This window comes from Copadichromis virginalis, linkage group LG20 (assembly GCF_057382275.1).
Source record: "Copadichromis virginalis isolate Kocher_CV1m ecotype Utaka linkage group LG20, C_Virginalis_male_GT1.1, whole genome shotgun sequence".
Lineage (NCBI taxonomy): Eukaryota > Metazoa > Chordata > Actinopteri > Cichliformes > Cichlidae > Copadichromis > Copadichromis virginalis.
Window position 1 is genome coordinate 22,083,355 of NC_140637.1, and position 27,580 is coordinate 22,110,934.

The 27,580-nt window shown below is 39.3% G+C and overlaps 1 protein-coding gene across 6 annotated transcripts in view; it reads right to left on the bottom strand.

Moving 5' to 3' along the window:
• Positions 1-27,439, bottom strand: part of LOC146684788 (membrane-associated guanylate kinase, WW and PDZ domain-containing protein 1-like) — a 92,671-nt gene extending 65,232 nt beyond the window's left edge. For 5 of the 6 annotated variants that reach the window (XM_085444331.1, XM_085444328.1, XM_085444326.1 and 2 more), the window contains exon 1: positions 26,502-27,438. In XM_085444331.1, the coding sequence (XP_085300457.1) occupies positions 26,502-26,799 (298 nt within the window). In that variant the 5' untranslated portion in view covers positions 26,800-27,438. Of the gene's footprint in view, positions 1-26,501 lie in introns of all 6 variants that reach the window. The other variant, XM_085444330.1, reaches the window with a different exon arrangement.
• Positions 27,440-27,580: the final 141 nt, after the last annotated feature.

Consider the following 27,580-nt stretch of genomic DNA (forward strand, 5'->3'; position numbering starts at 1 on the left):
AGGCAGGAAGGTTTTCCAGTTTTGGAAAAAATTCTATTCAGAAGTAGGAAAAACATTACAAAAAAAGAGACAAAGCAGAATCATCAGAAGGAAAAAAAACCCCAAAACTACTGGTCATCTATCCTGAGGTTTCGTGTAACGTGACATCATCATCTGCCCCTCGTCACATCCACCCGACCACCCTCTACTTGGACACGACCATAAACACTTGAACACTGAAGTAAAACCAATAATGCAAGGCGCAGAGAATTAACAAAAAACATCTAAATCAAACATGAATAAAGAATGAGATTACAGTTGCAAAACAGTTTGTTTACACACAAATTTGAAGCTCTGTGAAAACAATATTAAAATAGAAGTTGAGAATAAGTTTACAGCTAAGATTCAGAAAGAGTGCTGGGCTAATAATACCACAGTGATTCTGCTCCTGGGTGTTTTCTGCCCTAAAACTGGAGACAGTGGCTAAGAGTCTATGTTGTTGTATATTTCAGTTTCTGTGCACACACGTACACACACACACATGCACACACATAGCCCACCGTGTAATTCAGTGCAAGCAAAGCACAGTCAGGTAATTGTTACCTAGCAACCAGCCAGTGCTGACGACCATCATTACGGTCCCTGCTAGGCAAGCAGAAGTCAGATTGTAAGAGGAAAAACAGATACAACAGCATACTCTCTCAGACATGCAAGCACACACACACACACACACACACATGCACACATCTTTTTGAATCACTGCATCCTTTGCTGTTTTCATGTCTGTAGCGATTTGATTTATACAAACAATGCTTCATCTAAAATAAGATGTGTTACACATACATTAGCGGGCGCCTTTACTGTCTTGTCAGTTTTGCTGGCTCAGATGCTTTCCCTGAGATTAGACCGCTGTCGGGAACAACCCCCCCTCCCACGGGTGTTACAGTTAGCAGAGGGTGGGCCGCCTAGGTGTCATGCTCCATCAATGAGAAAGTCATCAAATATTCAATATTTATGAGGATTATAGGCATGTGGATCACAGATTACCACTGCACCACTGTGGCATGCGTATGTGTGTGTGTGTGTGTGCATGCACTTTATATGCCGTTTATTTATATTCTACCTGAATTTTGAATTACAAATGCTGTTGTGCAAAGCAAATGAGCAAATGGTTTGGTGGTGAAGATGCAGCCTTCTGCAAGTTAAACTGTAAAATTAAAAAATATTTCTACCATACCATACCATACCAACTTTATTTCTAAAGCACTTTAACATAAAACCAGAGTTTCACAAAGTGCTGTACATGTTAATAGCATACGTAAAGAAAATTAAAATGAGATACGATAAAATAAATAGATACAATAAATTGAAACATGTTAAAACAAATTGAGTCAACCCCTCTAATCAATGCCAAAGGCTTCAGCGAATAAATATGTTTTAAGAAGACTTTTAAATTCAGAGAGAGAAGAGGCCTGCCTAACATGCAAGGGCAGATCATTCCACAACTTTGGAGCAGCTACAGCAAAAGCACGATCACCTTTAAGTTTATACTTAGTTTTCGGTACCTTAAGGAGCTGCTGATTGGCGGACCTAAGGGAACGGGCAGGTGTATATGGTTGTAGTAGCTCCGAGAGGTAGGGGGGGGCCAGGCCATTAAGAGATTTAAAAGCAAATAAGAGAATTTTAAAAACAATCCTAAAATGTACAGGTAGCCAGTGGAGTGAAATTAAAATAGGGGTAATGTGCTCAAACTTTTTTGTTCCAGTTAAAAGACGTGCTGCAGCATTTTGCACAACCTGCAGGCGCCTAATGGACGCATCACTAACCCCAAAATAAAGTGCGTTACAATAATCCAGCCTAGAAGTAACAAAGGCATGGATTACTGTCTGAAAATGCTGTTTCGATAAGATAGGCTTTATTTTGGCTAATTCCCTCAAATGAAAAAAGCTAGATCTTACAACAGCTCTGACCTGGCTTTCAAGTTTAAGATTTGCCTCTATTTTAACTCCCAGATTAGTGATGACTGGTTTAACATACTGTGCCAGTGAACCAAGATCTATAATAGTGGCCTCAGAAGCGCCACCAAAAACCATCACTTCTGTTTTCTGTTCATTAAAATGTAAAAAGTTCAAAGCCATCCAAGTCCTTATTTCATCAAGGCATCTGAGCAGCGGGTCTACTGAGAAGCCATTTATCTTTTTAAGTGGGAAATAAATCTGGGAGTCATCGGCGTAGCAGTGGAAAGAAATCCCATGTTTCCTGAAAATAGACCCAAGGGGTAGGAGATATAGAGAGAAAAGAAGCGGGCCTAAAACTGAACCCTGTGGAACCCCACATTGAAGAGAAGCAGTAGAGGATACAAACTCCCCTAGTTTCACAGAGAAAGTTCGCTCTGCCAAATAGGATCTGAGCCACTGCAGTGCGGTACTCCGCATACCCACCAACTGCTCTAAACGGGAAATTAAAATATTATGATCCACTGTATCAAAAGCAGCAGTTAAATCTAACAGCACAATAATAACACAGTCACCTGAGTCATTTGCCAAAAACACATCATTAAAAACTCTTAAAAGGGCAGTTTCAGTACTATGTAAAGCTTTAAAACCAGATTGGAAAACTTCTAAAATACCGTGTTCTTCTAGGAAGGACATTAATTGCTTGTAAACTACCTTTTCAAGAATCTTTGAGATAAAAGGCAGTTTGGAAATAGGTCTGTAATTCGCAATAATATCAGGATCAAGAGCAGGTTTTTTGAGTAGAGGCTGAATCACTGCATGTTTGAGATTGACAGGTACAACACCAGAGGACAGACTACTATTTACAATGGATTGTACAGCTGATGCTATAGTGAGAAAAACCTCTTTGAAAAATCGAGGAGGGAGAGCATCATAAGGGGAACCTGAGGGCTTCATGTGAGCAACCAACTCCTGCAGGCAGAGCATGGAAACTGGCTCGAACCTGTCAAAGACAGCAGAACTAGGGACAGGGGTAGAAGGGTCGGGAACGGACTGGGAAGTCTGTGCTTTGACAGATAGCACTTTATCAATAAAAAAGTGTAGGAAGTTTTCACAAATTTCCTGAGAAGACTCGACAGAAGACTGTGGAGCATGAAGGACCATGTCAATAGTCTTAAATAAGACATGAGGCTTACGACAATTTGCCTGAATAATAGTAGCGAAATGTTTCCTCTTAGCATCTTTTACAGTTTTCTGGTAAGAATTCCAGTAATCTTGTAACATTTGGTATGACACCTGAAGTTGATCCTTCTTCCATTTACGTTCAGCTCTCCTGCACTTTCTTCTGGCAGCCCGGGTGTCTTCATTCAGCCAGGGTTCAGATTTGGCTTTAACTTGCTTAAGCTTAAAGGGGGCCACTGAATCTAAAGCAGTTTGGCAGACAGAATAAAACCACGTACTCAGCTCTTCTGTATCATTGCATATGAAATCAGGAAGGCCGCCGTTCTGATTAAAAACAATAGAGAACTGTCCAGCAGAGGAAGGGTTAAAAATACGACAGCTCCTAGCAGCAACAGGAGGAAGATTAACTTTAGTACAAGGAAGGAAAACCTCAAACAGGACAGGCCTATGGTCTGACCATACAACATCACAAACCTCTAAGTTAGAGACAGGTAAATTGTGAGTTAAAACAAGATCCAACGTGTGCCCATATTTTTGTGTAGGCACAGACACAGGTTGCACAAGATCAAAAGAGTCAATAAGATTTAAAAAGTCCTTTGCCATTGGCTTGTCATCTATAAAGATGTTGAACAAATAAGCACTCCTCTCATGGAAAATTCATGGTTTGATTTGATACATATTAGCCGTGTCACAATTTCTGATATATTTTTATTACAGCAAGAAAAAGGGGCCTTGGATTTTTTTTTTCAATTTCTTACCATGTTCAAGGACTTTAACTAAAACACAATTTTTTTCTTGACCTATTTAAAGCGGTTTTCCAGCAGCATGTGACACAAAGCTTTAAAATGCAACAAAAACAACCAGATGTGGTGTAAAAAGTGGAGATAATATCTCAGCGACGACGGCGCTGCAGTGTGCCACAGATTTTTTGAACAATGGACATGGTGAATTGTTCAATTCACCATGAGCTGAATGGAGATCCCTGTATTGTGTACGCTAAGAGCGCTGTATTGTTACTGGGAATGTACTGGACATTCTCATACAGCTACTGCTAATCCACAACTAATCTCTCCTAAACACAGTCTTTATAATGCTGTTGTTCTTTTTTTGTTTTGTTTTTTAAAAAGGCACATACTACTACTGCACTGAACATATACATTTTTGATTTGATACCTTATAACATGGGAAAATGTTAATATCTGTGATGTAATGTGAAAAATACATTTATAGTGTAAAGTCTACAGAGTCACTGAATTCTGCACAGTAATCTGTCATATCCACTTGCACAAGTTCCACTTTGGTGTTGTTTTGGCTGGTTGTGTACCTCTCAATGATTCATAGATAATACAGAGAGAGATCCTGCAGCAGATTGAACTTTCTGGAAGAAAATTATGTGATTAAAAAAATGTGCAGCTTCCTTGAATCTGTGTTTGGTTTCTTCTCCTCCTGTAATAGTGCTGTTATTGAGGTTTTGTCAAAGTGGTGACACCTATTGTTCAGGAGAATACTGCAGCAAGTACCAACACTCTCAGTACTGATGTAACTGGTACAGAGCTGGTTGTGTTGGTGTTTGTGCATAATGCATCCAGTGTGGTGGGTATGAATGGCCCATAAGGAATGGGTGTCTCTTAATCAGGTTAAGAAAAGAAGATATGTAAGCAAGTAAAAACTGCTCTGGTAAAAGAAGAAGTCTAAAAACAAGAACCAAGGGCTTATGGAAGTGGAAAGTCAGAAATCTCGAGTTGCAATTGGAATTTTCAAATGGAACTTCCCAGTCAGAAAGTTGGAGAAACCCTTCCAACCCTGATTTGTCCACAGATCCAGGATGGCAGCAGTGCTAATAAACAGTAGCAAAACTGTGATGCTTGTACTCTTTACTAGGCCTGGTGTGCATTTTTTAAATCTATACATAAGCCACACACAGAGCAGTGACACAGGCTCCATCCATGAATGTGTTGCAGCTGCTACAGGAAAAAAAAAATAGAGGATCACAAGAAATAGAGCGTTCATCCTCTAAATGTTTGTACCAAAGGACATATTTACTTTGTAGTAGTTAATGACTGACTGACTAACATTGCTATCCTTACAGCAAAACTGCTTGGATAGTTAGGAATTTGAGGCGAGACAATGAATTAGTTAAAAGACAATGGTTAAATGCTTTTCCTCAAAGATCATATTTACAATAGTCACAGTTTTATTATGTAAAATATGAATATTTTCTGATCTTATCTTCTGTAATATAAAGTTATTATGGCATATTATCAAATTAATTACATATTATGATGCCTGTCTTACTTTAATAATGAATATCAGACCTTAGTTTTGGTAAACACGGGCAATATAGTAAGTATAAATGTCTTTCACGAACACATGCAGCCCAAAAAATGCCATACCATTTTGTCAGTGAAAATGACAGAGAATCTGTGTCTAAATGATAAGATAGATCCTTTAAGAAGTTGAAGAAGATATTCTTGATTTTCATAACAATCAAATCACTCCATCAGGGAAAAATCTGAGACACCAGAGACATTAGCGCTTTGAGAGATGGTTCTTGGGAGTTAGGATGTTTGTGAAGCTGGCTGGTAAAAGACTGTGTGTGACAGAGATTGGTGCTTTTCAAGTCTGATGAGGCAGAAGAGAGATGTGTGAATATGTAAGGGCCCCTGTCCTGTTCCAGATTGACAGAGAGCGCTGGAGAGAGATGGATTTAACCCAAATAAGAGTGGATTATACACATCCTCCATGCCTCCAGTCAGCATTACATAACCTTAAATCTAGTTATGCATCCCTGTCTCAATTTGGAAATGGAGGTGGAGGCTGGGGGACGCAGCATGTGCACTTAAACATCTAAAGAGATAGAGATTTACACATTCTCACATTTATTGACTTGACTGCGAAAGCAGAGATAAATACACACAAAATGCATCCACGTCGTGATCATGTGATGTTAATTGGAGAGGCTATCATAAGAGCTTGTCTTTAGAAGAGACATTTGAAGAGGATAAAAAGAAAATCTCATGCATTAAAACATGCTGGCCAGATGACAAGAGCACACAAACATATGGCCGTGACTGGCTAAAACATCAGCAGAAGACTGTGCAAAGCAGCTGCAGACTATAGTACCACAGAGCAGCTGTCGTCACTACGAGTCACTGCTACTGCGTGTCAATCAAGCGTGTGGAAATAAACATGCCATTCAAACCACAGGCTTAGGCATCCAAACACCAGCGGTGTTGTGGAGGTGTTTGTGATTGTTTTTTATGTAAAAGTAGTCAGCAGCTTTTGCCATCAGTTTTTAGGAAATATCCACCATATCAGTGTGTTTGCTGTCTGCCTGTGAAGCTCTGCTCAGCTGCTGATTGGGATTCATCTCCCATCCTAAAGCTCAACACTGCCCTCTGTGTCTCCAATCCTCATAGCCTGCAAGCCTGATTCCAGCAGATCCGTTACCATGGCAACACAGAGCCAACCTGCAAATGACATGAGCCATGTGTGGTCATTAGAGGATGCTGCCCTCCAGTGGTGGATCTCAATTATGTGAGTTCTAATAAGAAAACATAAACAAAAAGAAACAAAAAGATGTGGAGATTTTAGACCAGAGTGCTTTCACTTCATTTGTAACTTTGTAATTTTGCTTTACCACATTTCACAGGAAAATGTAATAAAAAAAAAATCCTTTAAAAATACTGTACTACTACTGCTGCTTTTACTTAGTGACCTTAGTTTTGCTTCCACCTCTGCCACAAAGGTGTTTGTAGTAGTAAAAAAAGAGTTGGACAGCACATAAAAACTGTCTGCAACCAAGGTCTGACAAATCATGTGTAACGAAAAAAAAAATCAACACAACTGTTTAATCCCAAGATAAAGACCACACAAGCAGGCGTAGTTTCATGCTGGCCATAGCAGAAAGAATCCCTAAATTACAGCTGCTCTCTGGGAGAATGCTGCACAGTTTATACTCTGCAAGTGGTAATTACCATAAGAAAAGTGTGTATTGTATGATAAGATGGTAATAATGGAAACTTTAAACACTTGTTTTCCACTTTATTTACATTAAAGTAGACTCAAAACAAACATAAACATCCCCAAAGATAACTCTGTAACACCAGCAAGCCTCTGGAGAAACCTCCCTTCTCCAGAGGAAGTTGCAGCTGGCACCGATTAGATGTTAAACGGTAGGCAAGTTGCCCTTATGTGTAAAGCAGGACAGTCAATCATGCAGACGGACACACACACACACACACACACACACACACACACACACACACACACACACACACACACACACTTCTGCCTATTATAAAATGGCACCTGTGGTGATGACAGACGGATTATTGCTTAAGAAAAGGTTTACTTCCAAGCAGAGGGTGTTAGGCAAAGGTGACCGTGTTAAGATATTTGGGTATAAAAATTCCAGGTGCCACCAGTCATTCTTTCAAATTACCTAATATGTTGTCTTTTAAAGAAAGTTTTAATGGCTTTGTTGGCTGGCTGAGCTGCTGAGCATAGTGATTGGAAACAGAGGGAGGCTGGTATGAAACGCAGAGAGCTGCAGAACTGCTAGTGCAAACTTCTGTTGTGTTCAGTCAAAGCCGGCCTAACTGTTTCTAGTCCTAATGGTGCGCTAAGGGCCTGCTGCTGCAGGTTAGCAGTGACAGCACAGAGTAGCACTAACCTTCTCATCTCAGCTATAGTACTAACCAACTGTTTAAACAGTAACTTACAGAAGCTAGCAGACAGTTCATCTAGAGCTCTTCCCCATCATAACACCGTCTACATCAGGATGAGATGAACAAAGAGAAACGTCCTGCAAAACTGCGAAGGCCTCAATAGCTTTTTCGATCACAGCTTAACTGAGAAGGCTCCACTCTGGCTGCGTCCTTCTATCTGTGGCACAAAGTCACGCATGGACCGAAATGCTTTCTGTGAATGTTTCAAGCAATCTCAGGTTGATAACCCTGAGCTTAAACAAAGAAATGGTATTTCCTCCAGGTGACAAATAATATTGTATTTCCTCTGCTGATTCCAAATAATAGCCACAGAGAAGGAACTGGAAATGTTGGTTCTTAAACAGTAAATTCCATTGTTTAAGCAGCTTCCTGTGGGTCTCAGCACATCCCGTCAGTCAACATTAGACTCTCCAGTTACAGATGAGAGCATTTAACTCTACATTATCCAGTAATACAAGGAGGGGCTGTCTGAGAGAGGTTAACATCGGGTGGGATGCAAGAGACAAAACTAATCAAATACTCCTGCTCTCAGTGATGTGCTTCACTTGACTCTCTCGGTGTGATAAAGTAGCTGCAATCTCCAGCTATTACACATCCATTACCCTGCCCAGTTAATGACAGCTGATACAGAAGACTTGATAGTAGTGATATTAAACATGGATCTCACATTTTTGTTCTCATGGGAACTGAATGCATACACACGATTTCTGTCGCTCCTTTATAGCCATATGAACATACAGAGACAGAAAGGAAGTGCTTTTAGGGTCATCTGCACATGTTCACCACTAGCAGCCCTGCAATCAGAGTGCCAGGGATGGAGAGGAAAAAACAACAATCACAGATAGGTCTGCCATACAGCTATGGACTGGTCCTCTGCCATCTCCTCCTATAATTACCTCCATAACCAGCCACACCCAGAACTCCTTTTATGTTACTCCCACTGTAACATCCTGCTTTCAATGGGACCATGGAGAACCCGAGTGTCAGCATCATATTCAGCAAAATAACACCATCTGGGCAGTGACACAATGTTAAAGTGAGAAAACTCAGTCTGTCTTCCTTATATCTGTTTTCATATATATATATTTTGTTGGCCAATTAAAAAGCAAGAGTCACGACTGCACAAAAGTTAAAAGTTACACTAACTTTGCTAACAACAATAAGCAAAAACTGTGTTTGTGTTTTGCTGCATATTTTTTGAATAACACATTTTTTAAATGCAAAAAAAAAAGGGGGGGGGGGAGGACAGAGCGGCTTGAATGGCAATGAAATCATTGTATTTATTAATCTGACAATTATTTTGTCAAACATGAAAAATGACAAACATTAAAAAATGCCTCTCAGAGGGGACTTGGTGCCTCCACAGTGTAGCGTTTACACATTGTTCAGTTCTGGGAGGAGACACGCAAGGATTGCATCAAGAAGGGCACCCAGCATGAAAATATGCCATAACATGTGGCAGCTCCTCGTGAATAAAGAAGCAGCCGAAAGTATTTATGACTTTTTTTCCCCTTTCTCTGCAAAATTTAAAAAAACATAACAAAAAAACCTTCTTATGAAAAGAACAATCAATCGGTACGGTCATCGCAAACAAACTCAACTCTCCTTAACCAAAGAAACACTGTCGCATAACTTGGTCACCTTACTTTGGTGTGGTATGGCAGGTCGTCACAGTTTAGTTAGCCACTCTTTACATGATTCATTTTCACAACTTGATGCCTTCTAACTGTATGCTGTCCTTCTCTGTAGTTCCTAAATGCTAGATTGGAGCATTTCAGGAAGCCAGTCAGACCCATCTGGGCTAAATGTTTGACACTTCTCCTCTATGCAGTATTATTTTGTATTTGTATTATATGAAAAAGTCATTTTTTAAAAAGTTAGCAGCACATAGTTAATAGTAAGCTTTGTTTTTTGTCAAGGTAGTTTAATATGCAGAACCCAGTCCTGACCCAGTTGTCCTGCGTTGTGCTGCTGAGTCAGAGTCAGCAGAGCATGATAGGAGAATGGGTTTGAAGGAAGAGTCACAGTCAAAGACACGCAAAAACACACAAGCGCACACAGCAAAGCGAACAGAGGCAGTATGTTCCACTCCAGTGCGCTGCATCTGTTCATTGCTAAATATAACCAGAGGAACCCAGGCCTACTCTTCCCTTTGCTCTGTGTTACAGGCTGAGCAGGACAAAGGATGAAGAAAGAATGAAAAAAAAACATGCACAAGGAGGCGAATCAAAGGTTTATTCAGCTATGAAAACTAAAAGAAAGACTAGAAACCTGAGGTTTGAGACAAGGGTCGATCTTAAATGATGTGGGCACGATCCAAGATAAACAGCCAAAAATATTTTAACACAGACTAAACACGGACAGATTTTCCTGTCAAATACTGGAACACCAAACTCAACACACTCCAGATGGCAGGATCTCTATTCTTATCCCTCGAGTTCATGTGTAATGTGAAGGAAAAACATTTCTTTGTGCCACGTTTCTAAAAAAAAGAAAAAGAAAAGAAAATGCACACAAAGCAACTATTTTAATACACCATTGTATCTGTTTTCCTCCCATGGGCAACATATGTTAAAAAAAAGATGCTTTGGGCCAGTTGAATCCTCCCTGATGCTGATAGAGAGCATCAGGCTACAGCTGTCGGTATGCAAGCGTGCCATCAGTTCTAACTGGCTGCTTCTGTTAAATGTCATTGCCTGCCTGGTCATGACACACACAAAGGGCCCCTCTGTCATTAATGTCCCCTCTTTCACAGGAGCCAATGACCACGGGCAATGAGACAGGGAAGAGATACGTGTCCCACCTCCTCTTTTAATTCCCCCGCCTGTCGACTGCTGCAGCAGTCTGGAGCACATCACACCAGAGGGATGAACATTTCATCACCAGCCAGTATATGATGAAACACAATAAAACACAAGACAAGAAATTACCACATTAGGCTTGAATTATGGTTTATATGTATTTAGATGAAGGAGTGGAAAATGGGAAGCTTCTCCGCCCAGTGTAATAACCACTAATTTGTACCTTGAGGGCTGTAATTGAAGGGACTGCTTGTGCTGTTGATCCAGCACACAAACAAACCAGTGAAGTTCGCTCGAAGGGGAGAAGAGGAGACGGGACATCCAAAAAACTCTCTGCTATGTTAAACTAAGTAATAATGAATTTACCATATATGAAGCCCTACTTTTACAAAGATACCCTTCCTAACTTAGGGGTTATCCATCAAATATACAGGGCTCTGTATAGCTGAAAAACATGAGGACCCACAGGGAGATTCATTAAATTATAACCGTCATGTGAATTTCCTCACTTTGTAATGCAATGGCTACCAGGATTTTGTGCTGACAGGTGGCAGTATCTCAGAAATGCCAGCTGTGCAAGTTTGTCAGAGGATTTAGCTAATATACTGAAAAAACAGTACTCCCAACCAGAAAGTGAGCAGGAATTACAGGATATAAAGTGGGTTCAATAAACCTTCTTGCAGACCGATAAGGGACAACAAAAAAAAGCAAGAATGTTTCACTTACAGATGAACACACAAACACACATAACACACATCAGACTGATACTTGGGGATCAGCAGCTGAGATAAGATTAAAGCCTGAGTCAGATCTAAAGTCCTTAGATCTGAGCAGCCAGTGTGGTTATTATGATGCTGAAAACCTTCACAGGTGCATTTCAGTCCTGGCTATTCAAAGAGAATCATCCTCAACACACAACACAAGCTCTCTTTCCTTAAAAAGAAGACACAAGAAAACAACGGGAAGACAGACGGGACAGTATGAAAGCATTATGTTTAGAGAAAAGAACTCGAAGAGACAATCAGTCAATCAAACGGTGCAGCAGAGCGTGAACAGAAAAAAAATCGGATGATCTGTTGTAGGATGCTGCCTCCCAAACTCATGCACCGCTTCTGGCTTTTGGTGATGCAATGTGATTTATTGGTTGGTTAAATCTAAGCATCCCCATGGGTGACAATTTAACAGATGGTCCAGAGAACAGAAGAGCTTGTCCCGTTTTGTAAGCGCAGTGTAGAAAACATGCAAAAATGGACAGACTTCAACCCAAAAAGATAAAAAAGACTCTTACAAATAAGAGACAAAATAATGAAGACAAAAAAATTGGAAGATTTACCACATGATGCACAAAAAGATGGCATTTTAAGCAACACAAGAACCTACGTCAAGTAAGGTTTTCTCTGCACATAAACCATCGGTGCTGAACTGCTTCAGACTAAAAGTCAATATATGTCTGTGTATAATGGTAGACTGCAGTCCTTCATACATCACTGACCATCAAACCATCAATTCCCCGACCTTCAGACTATAAGAAATCACAGATTCTCCTTCACAGCTGGACAGCACAAAAAAGGCTGGATCAGAGGGCCTTTAAAGACATGAAGAGGCAGTGTTTGCGGGGTTCATCATGCTGCCGTACCAAGCGAGTGGCGATGTGGACCCGTGAGCCTAAAGATGGGAAGTCTTCTGCAATGGAAATTATTAATATAAAACTTAATATTTCAGCTATTTTTAAAGCTATTTGTTGCTTTTTTCAGTCATATAAGAGAGCAAATCAGTTTTGGACTCACATTAAATAAAACAAGATCTTAACAACATGTGAAAGCGATTAAAGTTGACTTAAAAGTAAGAAAGGGGGGGTCAAAAAACACAATAAAATCATAAGTTTTTCATTTAGAAATTTAACCACATATTACATCAGTCTGTTGAGATCACTACAATGAGATTAAGCACTGCTTCCCAATCACTTCTGCTTCTGTTAAGTTTAACTGCGAATGCTTTAAGTGCTTTAATACGACGTAGTGTTTGATGTGATATAATGTGTCAAGTACTTGTGCTATTGAGCTCTCTTTTAATGAGGCTGCTGGTAATGGGTGACTGCATATCAACACTTATAATATCAACCAAAAGTAGGAGCAGTATTCATGAAGGAATCTGTTTTTTTTTAAAATAGGTTTTCAGATGTTTTCAGATTATATTGAAGAACATTCTTGGGTGTCTTTTGTCATTACTTCCATTGTGGGTGTATTGTAGTCAAGGCTATTGTCACATGAATGTTTAAACCTAATTTGTAATCCCTTCCTTCCCACATACTTTACGTTAATATGACAAGAAGGGCCATGACAATAAGACTGGACCATTTCCAGTGCTTACTCAGGCATATTCAAGTCAGTGGTGTGTTCAAGATATAATACAAGGAAGGATGTGTTTTAATTGTCGCCAAACATAGTTAAGACCTTGTGGCTTTTTAACAGCTTTTCCTGTTGAAAACATGCACGACAAGCTACATATGGATAATGAAGCTGTCATTTTGTGTGGCGTGTGATTCCACTGTGCGGTTATTGCTGACCAGTTTGTTCAGTGTTTCATTTTGAGTGCTGCTTTCATCATTTGCAATGTTTCCAGTTGCATCTTTGATTGTGCAACTCTTTCCTCTTTTCCATGCTTCTCCAAAGACTTTGAGGTTTCTTTTTATAGACAAAAGTTACAACTATTAACTTTGCTAATGTATCTTATGAAACTATGTTCCCAATTAAATCAAAAGATGAAAAAGACTTAAAAGGGAATTAAAGAAAGAACCCTCAGAGTTGAACAACCTGTCTGGTGGAAATCCTCTATGTAAATTGTTACATTTTATATATGTATTCTTATTTCACCATGACAGCTGTGCAAACTTCATCTGCCGCAAAGTCACGCTAGAGACATAGCCTTTGAGTTTGTCGAATTAAAATAAGAAATGTATATATTAACGTGTCAGACATCTTCAACTTACCTAAGAAAGTCTGTTTGTGTTCAGTTTGATAGCAAAGTTATTTTCTGTTTGAATGTCAGGCGACAGCTTTATCTGAGAAAGTCCAGGTTTCATTTTTGTCATAACTGCAGACAGAGAAGGATCTTTAATCACCGAAATCATAACTGTGACACACCCAAGTGCTTCTATTTTTATCGTAGGAATTAAATAAACTCTTCAGTTCAGCTTTGCTATTCTTCACTAAAACTGTTACATGGCATTAAAACAATTGTTAAAGGTAGGGCAAAGCTCGATTTAAACAAAAGTAACTTAAAAATCCATTTTAAATCCACCTGTACGACAAACACTTGATCATTTTTTTAAAAGGGTTGCAAAAAAACATCTGTAATAGCAGAAATAGAAAGGTTAAAACCCTGTATTCATTTAGTCATGCATGCAAACTTTAATAATCAGCACAGAAAATCCTTTGCTTACACCTTACACTACTGAGAGCCACAGTATTATACACTTATTAAACCATACATCTACAGGCCAGTGGACACTCTTTCAAGGATGAGGATGTACACATCCTGGACAGAGAGCAACGAGTGTGAGCAGCGAGTCAGGGAGGCCATTTACGTGAAAAGGGAAAGACCACGTCTGAATCGTGGAGGGGGCTTAAGGGTACATCTTTTGCCATCTTACAATGCTGCGATTGCAGCCATTCCCCAAGTCTCTGTGAATGGTACTCGTGTCCACTGATCAGTGGTCTTTGATCAATGGTCATGAGAATTTCCATGTTAATGATCAAGGAACTGACCTCCCAGCCCATTGTTCATTCAGTGGTGCTAGTTTCATTTATTGTGCAAATGTAATGTTTATAAGATTGGGGAAACCTGCAGTCAGCTGAAGAAGTCACGTGGATGAGTGACGAAATGTTTCCCCCACTGAAAACGCTACGTCTAGATGAACACAATCAACCTTTTGGGATTTAATCATGCAGTATTATATTATATTATACCATATTATATTATATTGTACTTAATTTAAAGACGTGCCAAACTTCTTTTTCTTCCGCCATTCTGCAAATGTACAAGAATTGCTAACTTTAGGACTGAAGAACTAAATGTTCAGTGTATTAAATGTACAATTGGAGGACAGAAATAGATCTTTCTAATCTAGAAAGCTATATGGATTATGCTTTAATTAGTCCTATCCTCTATGCAACCAGCTCAGAACAAAGTATTTCTACTCTCTGTATGCCCAGCTCCCCCATGGGCACACCTCACCCCTGAGCACAGCCAGATGCTGCCAAATTGTGATGAACAGCTGCAGCCCAAGGTCAGTCCTTCCCTTGTACAGGCAGAAGCATGCAAACAGTCCCAGAAGGTGTCATGGATCTGTTTTATCTTAAAAGAACAGCAGGAACCGATATTTAGCTTTTATCATCGTATAATGTCTTCTGCTGAGAGTTTTAAAAATATCCCCCCTCCGTGTCTGCTCCTTATTTTAAAACAGTTATCTGAGGATATTTTGGTCAGACTGTGGCATTTGCAGTGATGTTCAACTGATTAAACGGACTAAGCTACCATATATAACCTCACACAGAAGCTCTATATTGAGAACAGAAGTAAACATAAAAGAGTACAACATTATTTTTCTTCTGCAAACTTAATAAGATTCGAGCCAGCTTCAGGTCAGGTTTATAAAGGCAGTGTAACAAAAGAAGAGACACAGAGTGAGTTACACAAGCTGATGTTCAAAGTAAGTTTAGCTGACAATGACAGCTGGTAAAAGTGCTTCCATCAATTAACTCACTTTGACAAGGAGTCTAAATTTACAATACAGTGCTTCAGAACAGCTGTAAGAAAAACAGCACGTGGTCTGATATCTGGACGCATGCGTCAGATTGTAGTAAATTTGTACAATATTCTCCCTCAGTCCTCTCAGGCCAGAGGACTGAGGGAGAATATTGTAGTGATCATGACCCAAAACATGGACCAATGAAACACTGTGCAAACAGAAACAAATAAAGACAGATAAGAAGCAGACTGACTTTGACCACGATGATTGCACATAAAACGTGTCACAAAGCAGAATGTCTGGTTAATATTTTGAAACCAAACAGTAATACCTGGAATTGACTGACCATTAGCAACTCTGAAGCATGGCTATGTCAAGAAAAACACTTGCCTAACTAATGCAGTCGGCCATATGTTTTTCTTTCATTATTTCTCTGTCACTCTTTCGTGAAGCTACCAAAGATGTGTCCCTGCAGCACAAATCAGATTTATTGTTGTGGCCTTCCTTTCCTTCCTACTGTGACTAACTCAGACCACCACAGACGGAACTGTCTTCAAGCATCACAACAGTAATGAGAATATCAGATGGAGGAAGCCAGTTCCTGCAAAGCTTTGATGTAGATAAGGTGTCCTTCCACCCGTTACAAGTCACAAATATATGACTGGGAATAGAGTGGAAAATGTGAACACTGGGACCCACACACAGATGCACAGAGTTCATAAAGGTGTTTGAACCTTCTTCTCCACCTGTTCAAAGCTGTCAGGGCAATGGTCTGACAGGGCAAAAAGTCAGGGAACAAGATCATGGGAAAAGCAGGCTGGGTCTTCTGCACTTCCAAGATCAAAGTCAGCTCTGCTTACTGACTCCAGTCATTGTGTATTAGGTTGGGTTTAGGTGTAACATCGAGAAGAGAAACCTTTCCTTTGAGTTTACACGCCTGTAAGCCACAACACCCGCGTGACTAAAAACAATGATTACACTTCTGTCTTGTGCTCCAGTGTGCGCTGTAAGCTTCAAATAATGATTAAAACTCAACTGTGTAACACAAAGCAGTATTACAGAGAAAATATTTTTTTTTAATTGAGTTTTGCAGCTGACATTTAATTCGAATTAGCAGCCCTAGGAATGTAAAAATAAGCACTACTATGTCCCTACTATGCCAATATGTATATGTATATGCCATGCATATATGCATTATTTTATTGCAATGTTTTGGATTCAGCGTTATCATAGATGAATTTAGCACTAAGGTGCCCTACTTGTGTCAATTTTATTTCTATAGCACATTTAAACGCAACAAATTTGAGAGAAAACCATAGAAACCAGTTGTTTTGTTTATATAAATATGTGTTATTTGAAATGATGCTGTTCAGAAATTATGCAAAAACAACAGCGAATAAGAAAATTCTCCAGAATAAATCCACATGGTGCCAGCGTGCTCACAAAGTCTTTATTTATGATCCAAATAAGGTAATGTCATTAAAAAAAAGATAACGCAATTTTGATTGTCACTTTAAGAGACTGAGGTTAGCACAAATGTTTGCTAAGCCAAACAAAAGCCTGGACTCTGTGTACCAAAGCAGAATTAACAAGCTCAGCTTGCTGATGATGTTCCAGGAAAAGTATTTCATGTCAAAATTACTCACATGTTACCCAGAAATGATATATCATTGTAATAAAAGTTTGTGCACTGGTGTCAATTAACACAAACTTTCTGTTTTAATTTGTTTCAATAAAACAGGTGTTGATTCTGTGATAGAGAAACAGACATTAGAGGGAATTTCCAAATCGGTTTCCAAGGCAAGTTAACCTCTTACAGCATGAACTCACCAACCCTGTAAATCATTACATTTCAACAAGCAGGGCGGCCAGAGGATGAGTTGTAGAACAACAGCTTAATGTGTGTTACATACAGGAACATGTGCCCTTTCAGATTAAATGTGAACATTAAAGCCAGGATATGAGATGATGGTATAACTTGTTTTATATGCTGCAAAAACCTTAAAAGGTTGGGTTAGCCTCTCAAGCACTCACAAGCAATCCGAGTCCCTGGTGACTGACACACTAGAAGTACTGAAAGGATAAGGAGCAGAACAAAAAGCCTCTCCCTCAGTTCACATAATAAAAATAATGGTACATTTGTAGCAGTGTCTTATTTTACAAACAATCAAATGAGCGCTTTACTGAAATATTTTCATCTCAGCATGATGTTCTGCCCAGCTGATATAGAAACCTAGCTGATGACAGAGGAGCTTGAAGAAAATTAGAATGCTTCACACAGTATATGCAATTTGTTTCTTATATAAGGTGTAATTACTGTGCCTGAAAAACCACAACAAAACCAAAGAAACTTGCTAAAAGTAGAACTGTGATTCACGTGTATAAAAAAAGAGCTCTAATCGTACTTGATTCACTCCAGATGTATGATTGAGGAGCGAAGCTTAAATGTCAATTAATATCCAGTGTATGAGACTCTTGCGGTGAACATGCAGATGTGTGCTTGATTGACTGTAGAGGATCGTGTATGAGCGCCACTGCATGTGTAGGGACTGCCTGAAAGGGAAAATCTAGTGGAAAGACCTTAAAACTTCATCAGTGTGTTTATTTCCCTGGATCACCTGCTTTCAAGCAGCCAATCAGAGCAAAGATAGACTACGTCAGTAGCATTGAGAGGAAAAACCTTTCAGCAGTAATGTAAAATAGGTTGTTCTGACTGGCTACTGCACCAGTTTATTAAAACACACAGTACATAAATCTAAGCACCTCCACTGAAACTGAATCCATCCTGCTCACAGCTTCAGAGCCGTTTGCTGAGTTTGCTGAGTCATAGTCACGTTCTTAACTCAATGAAGTGATGCCTAACAAGGGACTATTTCATACACATGTGCAGCACATAGTTTATTTACCAGTTGATCAGCGCTTTTCGCTCTAAATGAGTATTTTCTTGTGATACTATTTAAAATCTAAAAACCTCTTATTTTGCTACTTGTGTCACCAGGCTGAAAAAGTGAATATTTGTGTGCACTATAATGTTTGCAGGCTATGGCAGGACAAATCAAAGACATTCGTGTGCTGAGTATATTCTTCGGACAGCTCTTCTTCACGAAATTCCCAGAAGACGCACAGCCCTACAGGCAAACGTCAAGGAACAAAAGTTTCTGTAGAAACCAAAAACAATAGATTACTTAAAAGAGCGTATCCATATTACCAAATACCTGCACCACTTCCCTGTTTCAACCCAACTGTACTCAGGAAGAAAAAAGCAATATAAATCCAATCTATCTAAACAGGTCTTATAACACCCACTCTATTTATCAGTGATGATTCAAATTGCAAAATGTCCAGTGCAAACAAGGCTTATTTAGCTTTTTTACACATTTAGTGCATCTGGTATCATGTTTAGTGTATATAATACATTGCTTACACCTGAAGGCCTTTCAACCTTACACCGAATCATACTCTGCTTCCATGGAGCTCAAAAAAAATGACTAAGCACTCCAAGATGTTTATGTGTATCATAAAGAATTGCTGACACTGAAAACACTATTTAAATATTGTAGCTGAACACTACATGTTGATGTTTGCAGGTGCTTATTTAGCCACATGACCAAAAAGGGCCCGTATTTGCCATTTAGCTCTGTTTTTTGATGGTTTCACATACTAGTTATTGTGAAATAAGATTTTATATATATTCAGATAGATAATAGCATATGAGAGGTACTCCAGAAAACAGCACAGTAACAAAGGAGAAAAAAGACAGCAACACAGAGAGAAATAAATAACCTCAGCTGAGTTCAAACTCCTATACTGATCAAGTATTACTGGTAATGTGCATGTCTGTATGCAGATGAAGGTGAAATAATGATCTCAAAAAAGATAATGTCAGTTTTAGATTAAGTAAAACTATCAGAAGCACAGGCGTGGCCTCTAAATGGGGACAAACCACAAACATAGAGTCTGCAGTTGGTCCTGAAATATAAACCATTTGAAATTATGAAGAAATATGTCATTTCTAAGTAACAATAATAGATAAACCAATTTAAAAATAGATATTCAAAATTTGATTTATTTTTTCTGATTCCAAATTTACTTGCACATTTACATGTGTTCACCCTGGTGTTATCATTCGTGTTCTTTATTTTACGACTGGGTTTCATTTTTTCTTGTCTCGAAACTACTAAGACATTATATGTAAACATTTCTGCAACAAAAAACATTTTTCCTTTTAGTTTGGGCTGAAATTTGTCTCTCTTTTTTTTTTTTTTCTCATAATTGTGACTAAAAAGCCTGTAAAAGATTTGCTTAGAGATCGTGGAGTAACACACTGGTGCAGAGAATTTCCATGTTGAAGCTTCAAGTTCACCATCTTGTTTTCTGAGGTCTGAAAAGACCACATTTTTGAGAAAATGAATTGTTAAGCTATCAGCCAGTGTGCTTGGTTCATGATCTATGGATGTATTGTCTGCTAATCAGTTCTAAGCAGCAAATAAAATAAAATGACCAACACTGGAGACGTTTGCTCTTTGTGCATTTGTCCACACTGCAAACCATTTTTCTTTAAACTTTTTTTGATCAAATTAAATTAAAAATCCTCCAAAAGTTGCCGATTTCTTCTTTGGAGTTAACCAACCTAACATGTGGTACTACATCTGACTCACTTTTTATAGCCAACCTCAATTGGCCATTTAATTTATTTATTTTATTGGCTTCATTTCTCAGTCTTTGAAGTTGCTGTTTGAAGAAACAGGAAAGTGATGAGTATTTTTTTTTTGTTAGACATTTAGCTGAATGCATTTTGCAAATCTACATACAGTAACACACTGCCCGCAATGCTTTTTCTGTGTGCAATGATAAGCAAGAGTAAATCAGTGAGCACTTTTTACACCCAGAAGGCTCTTCATGCTTGTTACAGCTTTGCTGTGGAGGAGTATCTCTTCATGAACCTAATGACATGAATTTACCCTTCTTTATCACCACGGCATTCCTTTCAAGCTGAGGTCATTGGAAACAAATGAAGCACATTTTTTATGATGAGAACTGCACAGTCTGAAAAGCTGTCACTTTATCAACCATACACTTGGATATGTTTTTTTCTACACAGCATTTTCTTATGAAAGCTGGTTGTAGATGTCAAAAAGCTCCTGTTATTCCAAGCACTGAAAATAAATTCAGTGATCACAGAAATCACCGAATGGATCTTCACTCAAATTACACTCAAGGTCATATTTGTCATTTTACAAGCACTTTTCAATTTTCAAAGCATAACCTTCATGCACACTACATAATTGTTGCTAATGATCAGCTGAATAGTATTCCCCTCAAACTTGGAAAGTCATTAACATAACAATTCTTGATGCTGATAAATTTTGCATGCTCAAAATGATCCACGAGAAGAACTTCATAAAATATCAAATGATATGATAACTTCAAATCTCACTTTGTCAAAGACTTTGCATATCACTTGCATCTCGCTAGACGGGGATGATCAGAATCTTATTGGTAATGACCATGGAGCGTGAGCCTGTTGGTTGACCCCCCTGTTGGTGGTTAGTACTGTAGGTACCATGCGAGCTTACCAAGCAGGACTGTCAAAATAACTGATACTCAGACACTAGTTTACATTTTACCACTGAGAAGGTTCACCTTCAAACACAAAAAATTTACTGATATGGTCCTGAGACTTATGAAGTGAAACAACATGGCCATACTTTAATATACTGACAGCAGTTCAGCTTAAAATACATTAAATGATTTTTTAAGAAAATATCTGGTTGATTCATTGATAGTGCAATAAGTATTAGTCCTCATGCCAAAATATAACACTAACATCAGTAAATTGCCTTCTGTAAAGTTAAATATCAAAACACAAGCAAAGAATAAGCAAAGCACGAATTATACATCTGACACTGTATGTCAGGTTTTGTATGGTTTGATATATGCAAAAATAATGTACACCCGACAAGCCACTTTTGCAAGGCTAAAGAGTACAAAGAATGAATGTCTTTGCCTGAGAGAGCATCACATGCACAGCACTGGTTTTTTCTTGTAACCCTTCTGGCCTGCACTCCATCCTAACCTCATTGTTACGACACCTGAGGCAAAGTCTGTGAATTGCACAGCCATTTGTTCAAGCTCCTTGTATAGTTCCTTCACTGGTGCGCTGCCTTTATTAACATTCATCAAGTAAAACTGCAGCATATAAACCATAAAAAAGCATACAGTATGAGTCACAAGAAAGTACGGCTATATTTACACTTATTTTGAAGACATCCACAGTAACATTTCTTATAATGTCAAAATCTTATTCTGTGCACACACAAAAAGCATAAGTGTGAAAAGACAGGAACACACAAAACATCTTAGAGGCCTCACTGCTGTCTAAAACAGCTGTCTAAAACAGAGCTCTTAAAGAGAAGGCGATTAAGGAAAGGAAAGGAAAAAGCAGAAGGAACAGAGCCCCTGACAAGCCTTTCAAGGATATACTTACATGCAGTCGGTTGCTTTTAATCAAGACTGACAAAGTCTTCGTCCTTAAAAAATGCAAGGAACTTGCATTCTGGAATAAGCCTGTAAGGGAAGAGCTCTGCGTCTGCAAACACTGTCATGATGCCTGTAAGCCTTTTTAACCACACATAAAAGATAGTGTAACCTTTAAATCCCAGTCAGTTTTAAACATAGAATTTAAAGGCAAGCTACAATTAAATCCAGTTTTGCTAAGTATACTTTCTATTTGTTTCCCCATATAATCTATTTATAACAGATGGATGCAGCCATATCACACATTTATTTGTGAATACAGTTTTGAAGCCAGTCTTCATTTTTAGAGCTAGAAGTAATTATTTGGATAAGAGGCGGGTTGATCCATCATAAGCTAATACTAGTGAGGTAAGTTGAATCCATAAACTGTATGGACTGCACAGACACATACATTTGCTTATTAATTAATTATAAATAGAATATTACACTTATTGTACCAGGTAAACCTAGAAACACACTATTGGTCTGTCTATGTGAGGACCATCAACAACACATCAAATGGCACCAACCGCTCTGAAATCATCACATACAAAAGGCAGGACCCATAGGCTTCACGCTGTACTACTTTACTGACATTTATCAGCATGCGCCTCAGTATGAGGTCCAGTAAAGGTCAATGGTTGTCCCTCAACATCTGAAATAGAAACGGCAAAAACAGCAAAAATGCTTTTTTTGGGACCGTCATAATCGGTCAATGTCAGAAAAGCTTGTTGCAAATGGGAGTTTTAATGCAGTGCTTGTTTAACATAGTGAAGACTAAATCTGACAAGGTAGGTTAGGTTTAGATCGGCAAAGGTATAGTCAAAAATGTAAGTAAGTGACTAAAGAAAACTGTCCCAGCAAGGAGTCAAATTCTTATCTTCTGTTTGAAGGTCATATGATCGCCTCTCGATGTTGACTTGTAGGTTATTCTTCTTCCCCGTGTTGAAAGGAGGTAACTTAACCGTGGTGAGAAAGGGTTCCTGACTATGCATCAGTTTAAAACTAGTCTGGAGAGAGAATGCGTTGTAACAACACAGTCAAGAGGTCGAGTCCAGTGACTCAACATAGCTGACGTGACATCCAGCAGAACCACGAATCATCCAAAGTGGTCACGCCCATCATCAGGCGACTTTTAACCCTTAGTACAAAAAGTTGTGAATTTTATAGAAACTCACAAACTTATGCACTTGAACAGGGGTCTATTTCTGTACTATTGTGTGGACCCAAACTAAAGTTTGCATTTGAATAACTGCAATTTTCTTTTGAGCATCAAAAATCTGAGTGGAAGTAACAGAAATCTGACCAAAAAAGAATGAACTATATCAAATAAGTTTTCATCACTGTCTGAGTATATAATGTTATGAATAAATAAAGTGAATGTCCTCAACCATGTGATGTTTGACTGGCTTTTATCATTTGGTTGTGCCCACTTCTGCTGCAATGGTTTGAAAAGCACCCAGCTAGAAAAGTTGTGCCTGAAGCTATTTATCTAGATGTGCACAACTTCTAAAATTTGCATAACGCAACACTGGATTGGCTCATATTTCATTACAAGAACATTTAAATAAAGAACTGAACAACATATATCTTTAATAGTGTTTTATTGCCACTGAAGAAAATATGAAAATGGAAACATTATGTGTTTAGCATATAGAAATGAGTAAACTCAATCAAAGCAGCCAGGTGTGCTCCCAAATGGGAATTATGATTAACTGGTGAGTCTGGTGATACTAAATGTACACACAGGTAGCTGTTAGTGACTGTTTGTAAGGACAGATGCTTACTATCACAATCGTTTAAGGACTACACAGATAATCTTGTTAATAACTATACCACACTGCATCCAAGGACTGAGCAGGGTGATGACAGAAAGCAAGAGAAGGTCTAAAGGACTAACTAAAAAGGTAAAAAACTTAAAATTTTATGTGTAAAAGTCTAGCCAGTGTCATCAGAGTGTTCCATTAAGAGCTCATCTCCACCTCCCAGGAATGCCTGGCATCTAGCAGACTGGCCTGATTCCCCTCTGTCTGGCTAAGGTTCAACACAAGATCTAAGGGGAGTAAGGGCTACTTGAGATCAGACAGCCTGACACCTGGCCCAGACCCTCTCATGATCATAAACCCCCAGACTCTTGGCTGCTGGAGGGCATCGTGGTTCTCTTAAAAGACAAATAATTCAACTGTTGAGAAGACTGTTCACACCCAAACAGTTTCATTCACTATCACTCTTGTTAGTCTAGTATTACTAAATGACCTGATATAGAACTGTTGCGCTTTTACAGACACTAAAAGATGTCAGGCTATTATAATTGCCTCTATTTAACCAGGAAGTCCCATTGAGAGCAAATCTCCTTTACAAGGGAGACCTGGCCAAGGTAGCAGCCATTCAAGCTCAAAACACAGTGACAACAAAACCTTTCATCACTGAGCTGGATTCAACCGATGATAACAGAGAAGAGCTGCGTAAGTAGGTCACAGTCATAAGATGTCTCAAAGAACTCCTTCTTTGGACTTTAACCTGAAAGTTATGCCACATCAGAAAACTATTTTATTCGCCTGACCTTTGTAAGTATCACTGTTGTTAAAACATCTGAAGTAACCACAGCCCTCTGGAAGGGCTAAAAAGGAAAGTATGGGCCAATTGCCTCGGAGTGTTTTCCTTTATGGTTTACTTTGTTTTTATTTCGGGTTGAATGAGCTGGAGGTTTTCAGAGGGGAGAGGTGCGGAGCAAACATTCAACATGAGGTGAAAGAGGCAGATGGATACAGTTGTTGTAAATACCAAAGGAGTAAAGTTATTGTGATCTGGCAGAGTTAGCAGCTGTAGCTGTGATACTAGACGCTTTGCAGTTTGGTTACTTTGAAGCCTGTTGTACTTATAAGCCACAATTTACATTTACTGGGCACACCCTCTCTGCCTTATAACCATAAAAAGAATTATCAATCCAAAGATAAAGTTTACAGTTATTTACTGTCAATAGTCATTAGACACATATGATAACTATCTTATTTTCCTTTTTAAAATTTTTTTTTTTTACCACTTTGTTCTGGGTAAATAAAGTAAGTAAAAAACAAACTAACTAAAGAAAACCAAAACAAATCACCCTTTTTAAAAATCTTTCTGACCTCTATTGAACAGGTTTTTTAACATGTTATTTGCTGAGTATTCTACAGCTTTTTTTTAAAGCGTCAGGCATCAAGATCTCACAAGTTTAATATTCCACACTCTCTGCAGGAATGCTCAGGTTTATTTCAGGTGTTTTTTTTGTGCATTCCTCTGAGGGAGCGACACACCTGTGGGCACCGTCTACTTGCACATGCTGATTGTGTTTCCACCTACAGTACCGAGGTGATGTGGTCTCGTGTAATACGACCCACAGCTTTCTGGAATGAAAAGCAGAGAGATCTGATCTGTCTCAACGGCCTGTCATCTGGTCTGGGACAACTTGGATCGCTATCCCTTACCGGTTCTGCATGGGAGCCCAGTGGACTGCCAGGCACAATGAAAGCCTTGTGAGCTACTCGGATAATCAAAGACTATCCCCCTCCTTTAATTAAGAGACAAGGAGAATCTGCTGACTAATGCAAGAAACTAATGACAGATGGGCCAAGATATCCTTTATGTCTATGCGTTGAGTGTTTCCATAGGAGTTAAGAATAATTAGAAAACTATTGGATCACTGTGGATATTAAAAATGTCCCATGATGCAAACATGCTCTGATTATGTGTCAAACAAATGCCAGTTCTGCAAACACAGAGCGGCATTAGTGCTGAGCTCTTGTCCCTGAGGTCGAGACTTCAGTTTCAGAGGTGAAACATTCACTGTGGAGCCACTAATGGACATACAGTACAAAGATGCTACACTGACACTACCCACAGTTATATAACACAGTTAATGATTTCCCCAGAGAGGAGGCACTGCAAGCTTTGTTAAACAGTGAATGTTTGGAAAGAGACGCTCGGAATAAAAATATCACAATAAAATCTGATTTATAAATAGTTTTGGGGGGTGGGGTGGGGGGGGGGGTGTTCCGAATATTGCAGCTTCCAAAATAACCTTATCCAATAACAAACAAAGAAACAAGTTCAAGTTTAACTTTGAGGCCTCAGGACTGTCTCACATGTTCTACTCCTTAGAAAATCTAAAATAAATAAACAAATAAAGAGACAAGATTTAGAATTAGTGGCAGCCCTAGAAACAGGAACATTTTAAAGTGTTGGAGTATTATAGGTGGTCTAATCTGTGACGCTCCAAGTCTGACCCAGAGTGGCTTTAGCAATATTAGACAAATGGGGGCAGGATGACTGTCAGGGCAGCTTCATGTCAAATCCAGTGAAGACTCCAGGCTGCTGAGGAGGGATGAGCAGCAGAAGCAGCAGCAGCATCCTCTGCCCTAATTCACTCACATCCCCATTTTGTTACTGTATATGAGCTTTTTGCACCACAGCTGTACAACAGCCACCACTGGCTTTCATCAGCTGCTTTGTATGTGTACATTAGTCACTCTCCCACACACCTGTCATACGCACGCGCGTGCATGCATGTATGCAAACATGCATCACTTTTTTTAAATGGCTGACTTACCTTGGCGCACAGTTTTCAATCTTACGGGACCTTTGCAGCAACTGATCACAGTAAAAATGTCATACAGAGGTAATCCAGACACAGACAGCCCCTCGACTTCCAAGAGCAGTTCTCCTTCGCTAAGTTTGCCGTCCTGATAAAGCACAGCATCCTCTTTAACTTGCCCGATGTATGGAAACTCTCCATTCTCAGCTCCGCCGCGCAGCTCTACATTCAGCTCCCCGTACGCGTCCCGGATGACCGCGCACTCGTTTACTTTGGTGATCCAGTGGTTCTTCCTCTGAATGACTTTTGACATGGTGATTCAGGTCCAAACCAAACCCGTTAGATCCGAGGAACGGTGCAAAAATCATCCGATTCACAGCCCTGAAACTGTCCCAGAAAGAAAACTTTAGTGTGTTTGCGTCCAATCTGGAGAATTTTCACTCTTCTCCTGAGCCAAGACATCCTCCTGCCAGTGCATGTAAATATCACAGTGTCTCAAAATCCAGATGGTTGTTGCTTCTGATGTTGTTTCCCCATCTTTCACAACAGCACACGCTCTGATTCCTCGCAGTGGGATCTAATCCGCTCTCAGATTGTCAGCTTTACATTCAAAGACTCTTCTCCTCATTCATCGTTTAATTCTGCCCCCTTCCTTTAACTATTTGGCACTTTTTAAACTTTCTACTAAGAATAAAAATGTTTATGTTCACCTATCCCGTGAGCAGGTTGAGCTTTTCACACAAACCAGCGGCGCCTTTAAGCAGGTATAACACGACAATTCATCTCATTTGCTCCTGGGGTTGGGGATCGACAACTAGTGGAAGGGGGCGCATGCGTCCAGCTGCTACTCCACGAGGAAAAATCCTACCCGGCCCACACCTACCGGGTCCTAAGCTCCTCCCCGCCTGCCGGCCCGCAAACGGATTACAACGATCTCTGCGTCTAATCCCCCGCGAGATCCAGCCTGTTGTCTTTATTCACAAATAAAGGAAACACACAGTGGGGGCCGATTCTCTCTGAACACGAAAGAGCTGCATGTTTATTAGCGCTCTTGGTTCAAAGTCCAAAACCGGAAGTTATGTAACACATCATGA